Source organism: Schistocerca serialis, chromosome 10 (assembly GCF_023864345.2).
Source record: "Schistocerca serialis cubense isolate TAMUIC-IGC-003099 chromosome 10, iqSchSeri2.2, whole genome shotgun sequence".
NCBI lineage: Eukaryota > Metazoa > Arthropoda > Insecta > Orthoptera > Acrididae > Schistocerca > Schistocerca serialis.
This window is the reverse complement of record NC_064647.1, coordinates 253133283-253149001: the sequence shown is the minus strand read 5'-3', so window position 1 is coordinate 253149001 and position 15719 is coordinate 253133283. Positions and strand designations below refer to the sequence as shown.

Genomic DNA, 15719 nt, shown 5'->3' with positions numbered 1-15719 from the left:
AATGACAGGGCAGAAATGATAACAGTGGTTAAATCTCAGGAAGAATACTTGGAATCTTTAATTGGTAACTTACAAAAACTCAAAAGTCACCACTATGTTTCTAAAATCCAAAGTAAGTTTTTGAAGGGCAAAAAAGTACAACTTCATGAAACAATGCATAGTGCTAGCTGATTTTGCAGAAAATTTTACATTTGTGATTCAGGATGCAATACTGGGTCATTGACCAGGCGACAGTGCATCCATTCATTCTCTACTTTAAAAATGAGAAAGATGAAGTTCGCAGTTCTTCAGTTTGCATTCTAAGAGACTACTTAGAGCACAACACTTTGGCTGTACATGTGTTTTGAAGTATGTAATAAATTACATAAAAGATAATTTTCCCAAGGTTGAGAAGCTGATATACTTTTTAGATGGAAGTGGTAGACAGTATAAGAATATAAAGAATTTTTCAAATCTGTGCAACCACAAAGTAGACTTTGAGTTGAACTCTGAATGGCACTTTTTTGCATCTTGCCATGGTAAAAATGCATGTGATGGAGTAGGAGGTACAAGATAACGTAAAGTAAGTAAAGCCAGCCTACAAAGACCAACCACAGACCAAATTCTCACAGTACAGGACATGTATGTCTTTTGCAAGGATGTTAATTGAAAATATTTATTTTAAGTGTGTCAGAATAATATAAATCTTAATTTCAGTGGTGTTTCCACATTTTGTATTGATTATATCCCGCCAGTATCACACATGAATAGGCCACAGCCATAAGATCAGTTGTAGAATAATGTGAATTATCTCCTCATTTAAAAAAAAATCATATCTTTGTTCACAGTCAGATATCATTGTTAAAATGTTTACAGTACATTGCTATGATATAGGTGTACAAACTGTGCAAAAATCATATTTTTATATTCAGTCCCACCTGAGATAACTAACCCCAAACTTTACAAAAAATGAAAATTTTCAAATTTCAAAAATTCATAAAAATTAAGGAAACATTTGTAAGTGTTCTTGCTCTATATGAGGCTAGTAGTGTATGATATCTAACTATAGGAAAAAATAGACTCTCATAAATCACTCCTCGTTTGTTATTTTTGGACCTAAAAAGTGGATTTTTGAAAATTTGGATACCAAATTTTGGAGGTCATTTTGACTGGTTATTTCTGAATTTAGGGTATTTTGTGTAATAGACGATGTTGTAGAGGACACTTTTCAAAAAGCAATCGTGTCTATTGCAATGTTGTTAACTTAACTCAATGCAGAGATATTCATATTTTTGCTAATATCTCTAAACTGAAACATCGTTGCGCACTTACAAACGAAAATGGCCACCATTCAGTAAAGGTTAAAGGTAAATTTAAAAAAAAAACTGTTTTGAACTTCTCAATTATAGGGTAATCACATATAAAAAATTGTTGTTGTAGTAGTTGTTGTTGTGGTCTTCAGTCCTGAGACTGGTTTGATGCAGCTCTCCATGCTACTCTATCCTGTGCAAGCTGCTTCATCTCCCAGTACCTATTGCAGCCTACATCCTTCTGAATCTGCTTAGTGTATTCATCTCTTAGTCTACCTCTACGATTTTTACCCTCCACGCTGCCCTCCAGTACTAAATTGGTGATCCCTCGATGCCTCAGAATGTGTCCTACCAACCGATCACTTGCAGAAAAGTGCCATTCAGCCTCCAACTCAAAGTCTACTTAGTGGTTGCACAGATTTGAAAAATTCTTTATGTTATTATGCTGACTACCACTTCCATCTGAAAAGTATATCAGCTTCTCAACGTTGGGGAAATTATCTTTTATGTAATTAAAATATTTAAAAATGGTCAAGCAACCAACTTAATTTTTACTAGACCACTTCATTTGGATTGGCCCAAATGTAAGACTAACCCTCTATACTCTACTGAACCTCAGCAGCAGTAGTTTAATCTGCGAACATAAGAAAACCCTGTATTTTTCAAATGATGAATTTGGTGTGAAAAAACATCATCTTACGATCAGGTAAATACGGTAGCTCCATTACGAGAAACAGTGGGTATTCGGACACATATTCATGGTGAAGAAACTTTATCATTACTTCTACTGAAATTACATTTACGGGGAGCCTAAAGAATTTTTTGGTGGGCATGTGCTGTTCCATTGGCGAACTCTTCAGTAAAACCGATCAGTGTGCTTGTCGTTGAAGCCTGCTGAGTAATACTCAGAGTTGTGCTCTCTGTTGACTACACCTCACAAAGTTTCTGGCAGAACTAGCTTGAAGTAGTCTAGGAATTATCTTATGCATACGTTAATCTTATATATACTTTTGAATGTTCGTAACAAACTTTTCAGTTATGCAGGGACGCTTGAAGACCGCCAAGGAAGTGTGGAAAGAATATTGGCATACCAGATCTTATGAAAATATAAATTTGTTCTTATGCCATGTTCCATGTTCAGATTGAAGTGTAGACGTATTTAATTGTGCTGATGTGCCTCCAGTAGCTGAGTCTGTCAAATCTGGCTGAAAAATGATTGTCGAAATTGGGCTATTTTGTATTGTATGGCGTGGTGCGCACCAGGTTTACAGTCCAAAACACTTTAATTCCACTCTCATATTAAATAACCTACAGTTTGTGGCCAGATTTAGTCTGATTCACTATAATTTGTACGCAGATAAACATTTAGCTACATACGACACTCTACTGGTGTTCTGTATTGAGATTGTTAAAGTGGAGTAACCTAACACTGAGCTGAGCCAAAGGTTTATGTGTGGCAAGTAAATTGCAAAACATTACCTAATTATTGTCCTTCCAAGTATATAGTCATATTGAAACGAAACGTGGCGTCCACAATAAATATCATTTAGAAATAATGCAGTGCAAAGTGCAATACTATGTTTGCAGAATGCATTAATGAAGTTTGACACATTTCCACGATTAATTGCAAATCTCACAGTCAATCCTTGAAAAACAGTCACTGTACAAACTCTCAGACACAGAATTTAGATAAAACTCGGCACCTTCTTATGACTTGTGATTTGTGATAAACTCGTCTGCACACTGTGTATGATAATTTTTGAGCACAGATCCTGCTCACATCATATCTTTCCACTGACTGAGTAAAATGGCTCCCATCAGCCTCTCTTTTATAAAGTTAAATAATTAACACTAAATTCATCCTCTTTTGTTTGATCGAGTTTTAAAGGTTACAATTAAACGTGTGTGTTTCTGAGCAAATCAGTTGTGTAGAGAGATACTTCTGAATGTGAACTTTTAGATACCACAGCAATTTCCATTGAACTATGCTATCTAATTTGCCAAAATATGGGATTCAACTTCAGTAACAGTATTTTAGATAAGAATGCTAATTACTCAGAAGCTAAATGAAGATAAACGTTACTAACATATATCCAGCATTAGCTATCTAAATACTTCAGTTATTTATACATATTTCTGATCTACTAATCCACCTGGTTTGTTACAAGATCTCCTCGCTTGACTCGGAGGAGCAAACAGCACCTGTAATTCCAAATTGTTAATGGAGGAAGCACCTCTAAATTACTGGTTATGCACTAAGTATCGGTGTATTATGTTTATTAACAGAAAACCATCTACTTTGGGGGAGCAACATTGCTTGTTCAATTACCCTATTTAGTTACTTTTTGTTTACTGCTTCTTTGCAGTTCTCACTTTTCAAACTAAAAACCCTTCCTCCAGGACATGTGCAGCGTCCAGTAGCAGGAACACAGAGATGTAGATGGGCAGGTAGTTCTTACAGACTCACCCTCATTAGAGACTGTAACACAAGGAATCTCATATTGTGATACTTGTTAATAGTAATAAAATGTGACTTAGAATCAGCTTTCTATACAGGCGAAGGTTTAAAGAATTGAGTAAACAGAAATTGGCAGTGAATTTTGTGAATGTGCAGAGTGCTTTTACGCCATTTACGGATGTGTTTCGTGTTGTTGCTTGTATTGTTTGTGTAAGCACCACCATTTCACATTTGTAACCAGAATCTCTTGAGCGCTACAGCTATGGTGCGTGAGAATTATTGTCAGTGACTGCCTTTATAAAAGAACCAGACGGATCAGTTTGTCTTATTACCTTCATGACATTACCTTGTTAAGTATGTCAGCCTGAGTTCTTGTGAATCTCGTTGAGTGAAACTCACGGTCAGTAATAAGTTTTTATCCGTGCAGTAGATTATCTCAGTGATTGTGACATTTTTAAACATTTACAAGCTGTGGGGATGTCACCTACATAAAATTTAAAGATTTCGAAGTTTTGGCCAGTGCACTAAAATCGTTACTGTTCTCATCAAGATGATGGCAGCGGGCTGAGTAGTGAAATTACTGAAAAATGAGATCTTGGATAGTAATGTAACACAACCACTGAAACATTAATGTCACATTATTCCAGTTTGCGTCTCCAGTTGCAATCTTAGCATATCTTCCCCTGTACCACAGCCCCAAAGTCTTTAATTGCTGCATAACAAATTGTATCAAGTTGTACAAATATTTTAGGAATTTGTTTGGGTTCAGACAATGATGTAGGAGATGGAGGCTGCAAAGTATACCAGTTAATAATGGGCAACAAACGCGTTATTTATTGATTCTATTTCTCCAGAAAAATCAGTAACTGAAAAGTACTCACAGCCTTCTTTCACAGTGAAACTTAAAATTGACAATAAACGCACCAACAGCACTGTTGACAGTGTGTGGAACTCTAGTGGTTACAGAACTTGTATAGTTCTGCTGTTGATTCAGATACAGAAAACACCAGTCTAAAAATGAACTTACAAGCCCCATTGGTGGCAGGTGACCCACAATACGACAGTGCGGTCGAGCCTACAGATGACCCCGTCTCGGGTAGATCGGCAGTTTCAGTCAGCCAGAGAGAAATCGGGATACCCCGGTCGACCTGAGCCACTGTCGGTCAAAAGCTGTCACACTTTCTGCCGAGTCAGTGTCGTGTGAGGTACGTGCCGTTCACGCCTCGGAGACGGACAGCACTCCGTTAACCTCTGTGATTCTGTGCCTACTCACATTTTGGCTGAAAAAGTGTCAGACAAACAATCGTTTAGGTCGGTCGGTCATCACAGTCGAACACGGGGCTGCGATCGCGAGATCCTGCGGTACGAGACGGAGCGGAAACACTCGGAAAAGTGCAGTGGTGGAGTTATTGTCAGAAAATGTCACGTCGAGTATATTTAAGGGTTTCTGCCGTGTGCCGTCAGAGCTCACACCGTTAAGGAACGGACAGTTACCGAAAAATATCATTTAGATCAGATGACATTACAGAAGATCTTCTCACAATTGTACCCTAGGAGCTGCCCAGACGAGACGTCACGCGCCGATCTCGGGAGGAGCGGCTGCCGCAACAGCCTCCGACCGGCATTCGGTGAGATTTTCTCCTTTTGTTACACGGGAAACAAAGTTCGAGGAAGGGATCTCCAAGAAGAGAGAGAAGTAAACGACAGAGAATCGAGTATCTCAGCTATCCAGTTTGAGTATCCATGAGCTAATCCGTCGACGGGAGATCATAAACGGTTAGAAGAGTAAAGGTAACCACTCGCTGTACAATCGACACGCAGAGTTGTCGACAGGCGCGAGTCGACTGATTCGTACTTCATCCTGTCAGTGCAGCATGATTGGCCTGAGGGGTTGTGTTATTAGGTGGAGTGGAGGGAGGGAAGGAAGGAAGGAAGGAAGGGAGGGAGGGAGGAAGGAGGGAGGGAGGGAGGGATGGAGGGAGGGTAGGTGATGGCTGGAAGAGGTGGCAGTACAGTAGGGGATTAGATTAGCAGTAAGGGTGCACGCGTGGTGAAGGTACAGAGTACCGGACTGAAACATACGACTGGCTCTCCTGTAATTAATAGGATTCTTTGTAACTGCACCACAGCAGCTTCTGCCCCTTTTAGTGTCACCAGAAAGTGCATTTACTCGGGAAAGTATTGAAAGCCTGTACCCACCTGTCTTCCACCGCCAGGGTTGGGCCATCGGCAACACTCCAGAGCTGGCCAAGGCACACAACTCACACGCGATGCCGCAGGCCAAGAGGCGCCTCGACAAGTCGTCGTCATCCGGTGGGGTCAGCACGGGTCGCTACACTGGCGAAGCCTTCCATTTCGTCAGCTATGTCCCCATCCACGGCAAGCTGTTCGAGCTGGACGGCCTCAAGCCATTCCCCATGGACCACGGTGAGTACCGCCTCGGTCACTCGAGACCCGGCACGTTACTGTAGCGTCGTGTATAAATAAAAAATAATTCTGTATGTTATTACACTCTTGAAACTTGAATTTAAAATGCCAATAAGCTACATTGCCTAGTACTCATTTCTAACTGATGCCCCCTTCCTTTCCTCTGTACTGTGAGAATGCAGCAGAGCAGAGGAGGCCACTGCTATTAATAGGGTAAACTGTCTCCAGTCCCTACACATTTATAAGTTTTAACACGTGTGGTGTGTATCGGAGATAAATTACAGGCTCGAGGACTTCATTTCGGTTCTGTCAGTACCTCTGACACCTCGGTCGTCTGTCCGGTGGTCGTAAGAATGGGACGACTGTCAGTTATGTCACAGTAGCATGTCAGATTATTGTATCTTGCAGGTGACTCCAAAGAATAAATGTGCTTTGTGGTATTCTGTGGTCTGGTAGCAGCATCCCGGGTGGCATTTTCTACAGTGGAATATTTAGTGACTCTCAGTCTCAGTGACAGTCTCCGATCACCCAGGCCTCGGCGGCCGGACACGGTGACTGTGTACGTGTGAGTCGTGCTCGTACGAATGTGTGTGTGATTTCTACATCGGAAGAAGGGCTTTTGGCCGAAAACTGACATATATAGCAGTATTTTTGTTGTCTCTGTCTGTGACTCGATGCCTCCTCTATATAGTGTGTCACAATCTATCTTTTTCATTACATTGTTAGTATTTTTGTCACACAGATAGTCTTCTGTTGCAAAGAGGATCTACAAAGAACGAGAGGAATTGCGGAAACCAAATGTTGGCAATAGTGATTGAATATTTGTATATGACCACACACTGGTTGTGTATAGTGACTGAATATTTGTGTGTGTCACTAACTGGAAGTGCATAAAAAGCAACTGGTAGGTGCAGTGGCTGGGAACTCAGATGTTACGAGATATCTTAACCTTACGGAAAAAGAATTGGAAGCATTCCTCCTCGTCAGTCGTCTCGGAGCTCCCACTCCGGGCGGGGAAGCCCCGTCGCGGCCGCAGCCGGAGTCTGCGAGCTCTCGGTGCCGTGTGTTGGGCGAGACAAATTGTGCGACATATTGCTCTGTAGAATTCCTTCCGAATGTCTGTTGGCAGACCTAGATAATTTCTAGGACCAGCTACAAGTATGCTGTCGATGTAAGTGAGGGTTGCCGTCCTCGCTTTGACTCGCGAGATGGGGCTAAATTGATCGCCTCCAGTGAACCACTGTGCCCTGCGGCAATCTGACTGCTCTCGAAAGAGTCCTGAGCCCGACCACCGGATTGGACGGTAGACACTGTAATCGGTCTTTGCACTGTCACCGACCTGTTTTCCACCGTCTCCTATGTATACCACATAGGATCACAATACATAGCTAAAGAGGATAAGAACCTACACGAGAACTCCACAGTTCAAATTGCCACTGAAGTCGTACGCAATTTATTCACTTCTAATATCCGTTACAAAGTCCGCTTCGTCTGTCGGGGGACACTTCCAGATAGCTGATTGCTGCACGCCCCATCAGATGGTCTCTTCGTAAACAACTATTGTACACTCACTAAACGGCAACACCCGTATCAAAAACGGCCAATAGTCTTAGATATTTCACACCAGTGTGAAATGGAGTGCCCTTCCAAAGGCATTCTGAACTTCCCACACCTAGAGAACAAGTTTTCTAATTACTGGCTACAAACTTCTGAAATATGCCTCTACCCCAGAGAGCTCATCTCGCCTTCCACACCCAACTGGAGCGACCTACTCACTCGTCGATCTCGCAAGGTGCCAACAGCTCTGTGACACTCCCACCACGTGCTGAGGTCTCGGGCTGTTGGCACTGGAATTGGCCACTTACTGCTCACCGTCATAGTATTACTGTTAAGTGCTGCTGCCAAATGGAAGGAAATGCCAGCCATTCTGTGTGTAACACTCACCCTCGAAAACTACCCTGTCGGCTCAGGCCACACTCTTCAGCCATAGCAAGCAAAGATTGCCACTTCACTCTAGGCACGTTAGCGGCTCCCTTCCCCCCAAGAGCTGGAAAAGGGACTCTTTCACTCACAGTAGTGACCAGAATTTACTGACAGTCGTGGCCCAGAAATGATCTGTTACAAATTGTAATCGTAAATTGGAATTTATAAATCCCATATTCCTTCATCCATTGAAGACTCACATTAATTTCATGTTTACTATTATGTTACATCAAATTTCACCTTGTATGGTATTCTTGCAAAAGAAACCATCATAAAAACAACTAACAAGTAGTGACTGAACTGATTTGTCATTATTGATACTTTAGCATATCTACTTCTCTCTCTCTCTCTCTCTCTCTCTCTCTCTCTCTCTCTCTCTCTCTCTCTCTCACACACACACACACACACACACACACTGAAACACACACACACGTGCGCTTTTTCAATTCCTGCTCATGCCCAAATGTATGGGGGTCACACAGAAGGTCATGAGTGGTCTTTTGCTACATCTTCACTTAATGTCAAAAGCATGACTGACTGTAGGGGCTATTGAGTAAAATTTATTTGTGATTGAATTGAGGATTTTTGGCAGGGAGGCCACATTATATTACCTCAGATGGAGAGTCATTGACAGAAGCAGAAGTAACTTAAGTTGTGCCACAGGGAAGTGTGTTTGGGACCCCTTCTGTTGTGTCGTTTAAGAGGTGATCAAAAGTTTCATTGGAGGCCGTTACTGCTGTGTATATGCAACATAGCACGAGTACGATGCAGGTATATAAGCACCAAAGTGTGGGCACAGGATTAGTGTAGCATTTGTGCCTTCCCGACGTGCGTGCAGTAAATGCGGAAACTCGAACTGCGGCGATGTTCTTATCGAATGCGTCCGAACGGGACCGACATCCTGTTATTCTTTCCACAACTCTGAAGGACGAGCACCGGAGAATGAAGAGTGTGCACAAGGCAACACATGTTTCGAAAATGGAACGGTGCGACAAGTTCTGTGCCGGTCGTGACTTGACACGAGACACCGGTCGATCTCGGAGGCCAGCCTTGTCTGTGGCTGTCTGTGTGCCCAAAGCGCCTTACACGTTTCAGTGTCGAGGGCAACACTGGAGTGTGATGTTGTACGTGACAAAAGCTAGTGTGGCGAAGGGTGCTGCTGCTCCTCCGCAACACACGTCCCCATATAGCAAATCTTGTAACGCAGAATTTTCGCCGACTCGAGTGGGAGACATTAGAGGACCCACCCTATAGTCCCGAACCCCTCCCCCTCAGTGTTATCGTGCATCGGCCCCTCGAAAGGGTGACAGTTGCTGTCAGACAGGGATGTGACGCGGGCTGCAGATTCTGGGCTTTACGGCCCTTCAAAAGAAGACTTTTTTTCAACCTTTACATAATAATTAAATAGCAGACAATACTAATGTCAGATTTTTTTGCACACGGTGCAGTTATCTATACTGAAGTACTGACTGAAAAAAAGTGTACAGGCATTCAGTCATATCTCGATAATATTTCGAAATGGTGTAGAGGTTGACGACTCACTTTAAATGTTCATATATGTACAGTTGTGCACATCGTGAAACAAAAGAATGATGTTTTATACAGCTTCGTTGTCTGTGATCCACAGTTTGATTTAATCAATTCGTTCAGATACCTGGGTATAACAATCTGAGGTACAGGAAAGAAATGACGACGTAGGATCAGTTGTAGCTAAAGTGTGTAATTGATAGGGTTTGTTGATAGGACATCGAGAATTTACAAGTTTTAAGAAAGGACTGTAAGTGAGGAATACGGGAGTGTACTAAAACTCCTGTGTACACTCGTCTGGTTCGCGAAGAAAGAGTAGACTGGTTACAGTGTCCACAGAGATGTTTAGCCCGTTATTCTTTCCACATTCTGTACACGGTTGGAAAAAGGGAGAATCCCTGATAAGTAGTACAGTGAGAATTACTATCTTCTGTACACTTCACAGTAGTTTGCGGATTATGGATGTAGATGGAGAATTCTGACAACATAATAAAAATGAGACTGCTATTGCAAATTCCAGAGTTTGCAATCTGTGTGGACACGCTGTGACCTTATTTACCACTTAACTACAGCTATTATTAAAATAACAAGTATACAGCGAGCTAGAGCTACGGTGGAAATGGAGTAGGCAGTGAGACGGTCGAACGGTCAGTGTCTCGCCGTCTGCAAAATGTGTATCGTGTCAGGCAGTTGGGGAGCTGCAGAGCCGACATTTTGTGTCAGTTGTGGGATCTGTGATCTTTTGGGGTGTACCAAATAATCTTGTGGGCATTCTCCATCTCACATAGGTTTTTACGAGATTTTGTTTGTACAGGGGTAAGAGAGGGAGAAGAGGTGCCGGTTAGTCCGAAACGAGCACGGTCAGTTTCTTTCCTCATCTTTCCTTAATCAGAGTTCGTACTCCATCTCCGGTGGCCACACTCTGGGATGCCCGAGTCTAATCTCGCTTCTTTTTCCACTGACCGGTCCCAGGCTTACGAGTCCACTGTCGAGTGGTGCTCGAGGGCCGATACTGAGAGCCAGCCGACTGAGGAGAGCTGCCACGAGACAGTAGTTTTGTAGGAGCTGTCACCGAGATATTGGGTCGTAACATTTGTCACCTGTGTGAGGTGTTCTTTATGAAGCGTTCGGTTTCTGACCAGTAAGGGTACCGTCCCACTGCCCTGCATTTCTCACACATTACATAGCTTAGACTGCACATTTTGACAGCATTTAATCTCGAGTGCACCGTCCCAAAATATGGCATTATATTGGCCGACGCAAACAGTGAACTATTTGCTATCGTTTCGTATGTTGATTTCATTCAAAGTTTTTCCTATGATCAACTGTCGTTCGGTATCAAATGCCACTTACATCTCTGGAATTGTGGCAGTAAGTGTCACTACTCAAGGTAGGAGTGTGTCTCACTTCCTTTCTACTGTGCTGATGAAAGACGTCATGAGGAAAGACGACGTACTGTGCACGCATTTTTTTGTTTGTGTGCAGATACGAAATACAAATGTAAGCACAGTACAGCCACGAGATGAGACGGAGCACGAGTGCTTTCCTTGTGGAGAAGGAGCTGTCGACACCGACGTTACGTCTCGGGAAATCCGTGGATCCCAAAGAGGAAGAGGCTGAAACGACAGTGGCTGTTGTCCAGAGAAAGAAAAACGGAAGAAGTTTGTGTGGAATTGCTTAATTAATTTCTTACTCGTGACTTTGGTATAATAATTATCTTTGTGTCGAAAGCTTATTGAAAGAACTAGTGATCTTAGTACTTTAAATGGTTTGGAGAAGCATATACAGGTATTTGCAGAACAGAATGTACGAGAAAAAGTAGACGCCACTAGTGGTAATTCTAATTCTGTGGATGAGACTGTCAAGTATCAGAATGAATCTCAAAAATTGTGGCAAGAGTGAAATAACACTGAACAAGAACTTAACCCTCTAACGGTAAGGTTGGGGTCGGATCCAACCCCAGCGAGTCTGTTTTCTTTACAACTCCCACTCCCTTTTCTGAGAGCGCTGTGGTTCCAGCTACCCTACCAGCCAGTCGTCCCGAGAACGCCGAGGAGGCCACGTCAGTCGGTGAGTGACCTGCAGCTACCCTCTCTATCCGAAACCTACATTGCCTGCGCTCGGGTTGGATCCGACCACACCTTACTGTTTACGTCACACTTATTAGTTTCTTTTGTGGGGAGGATTCAACCCCATATTGATGTTTATATTACATCTAAGTTTCGTTTTCTCTTTTAGTATCTTACTAAAATGGCGCATCAACTCCATAGACCTCCTGAGGAGATATACAACGAGGTTCTCTGATAGGAGGCTGAGTCAGAGGATGGTGACAATATCGATGCAGAAAACTGTTTAGAAACCGAGGATGATGTATTATCTAATACTGATGATGAGGATGACGTATTTCATTGTGCGGCAGAAGCAGTAGAGTTTGATAATTCTCAGTCAGATGTAGATGATGAGAGAAATTTTGAGCTAGGTAAAGACTTAGAGACAATATGGACCAACAAACCCATCCATTCAAAATTTTCTAGGACACCAGCATCAAATATTATTACTCATCTCCCTGGTCCACGTGGGGAAACAAAGGGGGAGGGGGGGGGGGCATGAGTGAATTGCAAATATTTTTATTATTTATAGATTCGAAAATTATAGAAAAAATTGTTTTGTACACAAATCTTGAATTCAAGAAATATAGGCAAAAGTACAAACGGTCCAGTGGTTTCATTCATCAACAGAGAGCGTTGAAATAAAAGAGTTGATGGGCCATGAGTTACATTTTAACAAATATCCTGAATATCTTTGTACTGAGGAGACTAACATTACAAGATGTAAAAACTAATGAATATTTTGGTAATAAGTGAGAAAGATGTGAACAGACATCACTATTATTAGAAGATAAAGCTATGTGGATGACGTGCTGTTTTGAAAAAAATTGTGGAGAGCGATCTCATATTGTTTATTCATAATGGCTACAGGCACTTTGGAATATCAAGTGTTTTATTATTATTATTATTATTATTATTTATTTTATGGCCTTCATTGGACCACTCTAGTAAAAAATACAATGTCCTAAACAAGTTGTTACACAATTGTTATACAATTTGGTTCAACAATAACTTAATATGATATTTAGGTAATATAATTATTTGAGTCTATTCTTATATGAAAGGTGTTTTGCTCTTCTGTCTGCCCAATATTTCTTCATTCTTTCAGATATTTTCTTCTTTCTTCATCTGAGACAACTCTTCCTGTACTCCTTTTATTGATTTTCATTTGTAGTCTGGTTTGCGGGTCTTGCAGTATTCTGGTTTTTTCTGTCTTGTTTTTTAGGTCATCTACTGTAATTTGAAGTGCTTTTGTATCTTCCTTAATTTCTGTGATCCATTTAATGTCGCTCTTGCTATTCCACAATTTTTTTACTAATTCTGTTTTCTGGAGTTCTCGTCAGATCTCCAAAGAATGAGATGCGTTTCTTCCTGATTGTGCTCATGACTGGTTCTATTTTCTTATATACTGTTTCATTTGATGCTATTCTCCAATGTCCATTTATTTTATGCTGTTTATTTATACATGTCCTAATTATTCTTCTTTCTGTTTTTAGTATTCTGTCAATTTCTGCTGTATTAGTTGTTTTGAAGATAGTTTCAGCTGCATACGTTATTTCTGGTTGTGTAACTGTTTTATAGTGTTTTAATTTTGCATCTATAGATAGGCTTTTTTTGTTGTATGTAGTTTTGGTAGTGTAATTTGCATAGTTCAGTTTTTTTATTCTATTCTGCCATGATGGCTTCTCATTTAGATTGTATGTTATTATTTCGCCTAAATATTTAAATTTATCAACAATTTTGATTTCCTGTTCTCCTATTGTAATTTTGTTTGCAAGTGGTGGATCAGTTAGCATAATCTCCGTTTTTTCAAATGATATTCTAAGGCCTACTTTCTCTGCTATTTCTTGTAGTGATTTCACTTGTTGCCTGGCTTCTTGAACGGTGTTGGCTAGGAGAGCAAGATCATCAGCGAATCCCAAGCAGTTTAAGCTAATATCATCTTTTGCACTTCCAATTCTTATCCTCTTTGGATTGTCCTTGTACCATTCTCTCATTATGTATTCCAGTGCACAGTTGAACAGTAATGGTGATAGGCAGTCACCTTGTCTTAAGCCTGTTTTTATGAGGAAGGGTTCCGAAATTTCTCCTCTAAACTTCACTTTTGATTTGGTGTTGGTTAGAGTGAGTCCTAGATTTCTTAAAAATTTTTAATACTGAAGGTCTGTGGAGACAGTCATATGCCTTCTTAAAATCTACAAATGTTATTGCCAAAGGTTTGTTCTGTTTCTTGTAGTATGCCATAATCAGTTTTAAACTAATTATCTTCTCTGCACAGCTTCTCCATGGTCTGAAACCTCCCTGATATTCCCCTAACTCCTATTCTAATTGCTCCTTGATTCTTTCATATAGGATCTTGGATAGAATTTTGTATGTGCAATCTAGGAGAGAGATTCCTCTGTAGTTGTCTGGGTTGCTCTTATCTCCCTTTTTGTGTAGTTGGTGGATGATAGCTGTGGTCCAATGTCCGGGAAATTGTTCTGTTACCCAAATTTTTGTTAGAGCCATGTGTAAGGAGGTCTTGACTGCGTCACTTGCATATTTCCACATTTCAACAAAAACCTGATCTTCTCCACATGCCTTATAATTTTTTTGTTCTTTAAGAATTTTTTCTACTTCTTGGAAAGTTGGAGGGCCTAGTTTGTTGGGTTTGGTTTTTATTGGCATATTTATGTTGATTTGTAAGGGTTCTTTGGGTTCCTTGCAATTCAGAAGTTTGTTAAATGCTTTTGCCATGATTTCTGCATTTTCCTTGTTACTGTGTGTCATTCTTCCATCTTCATCTTTCAGTATTAATGTAGGGGCCTCATATTGTTGTAGTTGTTTCCCAAAGATTTTGTAGTAGTTCCTGGAGTTGGTTTTATGATAATTACCTTCTATAGACTTTATAATATCTTTATGAAATCCTCTCTTGATTCTTCTAATATTTTGAGTGAATTTTTTTCTTTCATTTTTTAGGTTGATGGCATTTTCTTCAGTTTTATGTGTTTGAAACTTTAACCATGCTTGGTGTCTATCTTCATGGAATTTGTCACATTCTGATGTCCACCATGCATGTTTCCTTTGTGGGTTCAAGAAAGCTAGATTCTCTGCTTCTTTTTTAAGATTAGGCACTAGTTATTCTAGATCATCTGTTAATTTGATGGTTTGTGTTATTTGTTGGTACTTATTATTTTTAATTAGCTGATGTGGGTCAAACCTCCTTTTTATTTTATTAGTTTTTCCGGTCCTCTTCTTTAACGGGGTGAATTTGATTTTAATTTTAACCATATGATGGTCTGAGCCTGTGTCTACTCCTCTCAGTACTTTAACATTGTGGATCTCCTTATGAAAATTTTTGTCCATACAGACATGGTCTAGCTGCCACTCGCCCTTCCTCCAGTCTGGATGTTTCCATGTTTTAAGTTTACGTGGCTTCCTCTTAAAGTATGTTGATTTAGATATAAGGTTGTGTTCTCTGCAGAGTTCTGCAAGTATTTGACCGTTTTTGTTTGTAAATTTATGTGGACTCCATTTTCCAATTATATCTTTATATTTCCTTTCTTTTCCCAGCTGAGCATTGAAATCTCCCAATAAGATTTTTACATTCTTTTTATTTACTCTGTTCACAGTTTGTTCTAGAAGGTCCCAAAATTTATCTACTTCTTTCTTTGTTTTTGTTAGTCAATTTTTTTCATTTGTTGGGGCATGAGCATTCATTATTGTATAGGCTTTATTCATTGTTTTAAAGCTTAGAGTCGCAATTCTTGTTGATACTGCTTGGAAATCCGTTACTGAATCTATTATTTTTGTGTTTACTAAAAACCCTGTTCCAAACTGGGGACATTGTTTCATTGCCCTCGGTCCTGGTTTCCCATTATAAATTCTGTATCCAAGTGTATGAGTAAATTCTATTATTTTAAGGCTTTAAGACGAAAGAGAAGAGAA

General features: G+C 40.5%; 1 protein-coding gene across 3 annotated transcripts in view; it reads left to right on the top strand.

The window, feature by feature from the left end:
- Positions 1-15719, top strand: part of LOC126425308 (ubiquitin carboxyl-terminal hydrolase calypso) — a 225510-nt gene that overhangs the window by 93430 nt on the left and 116361 nt on the right. For all 3 annotated transcript variants that reach the window (XM_050088288.1, XM_050088287.1, XM_050088286.1), the window contains exon 4: positions 5964-6174. In XM_050088288.1, the coding sequence (XP_049944245.1) occupies positions 5964-6174 (211 nt within the window). The remainder of the gene's footprint in view (positions 1-5963; positions 6175-15719) is intronic.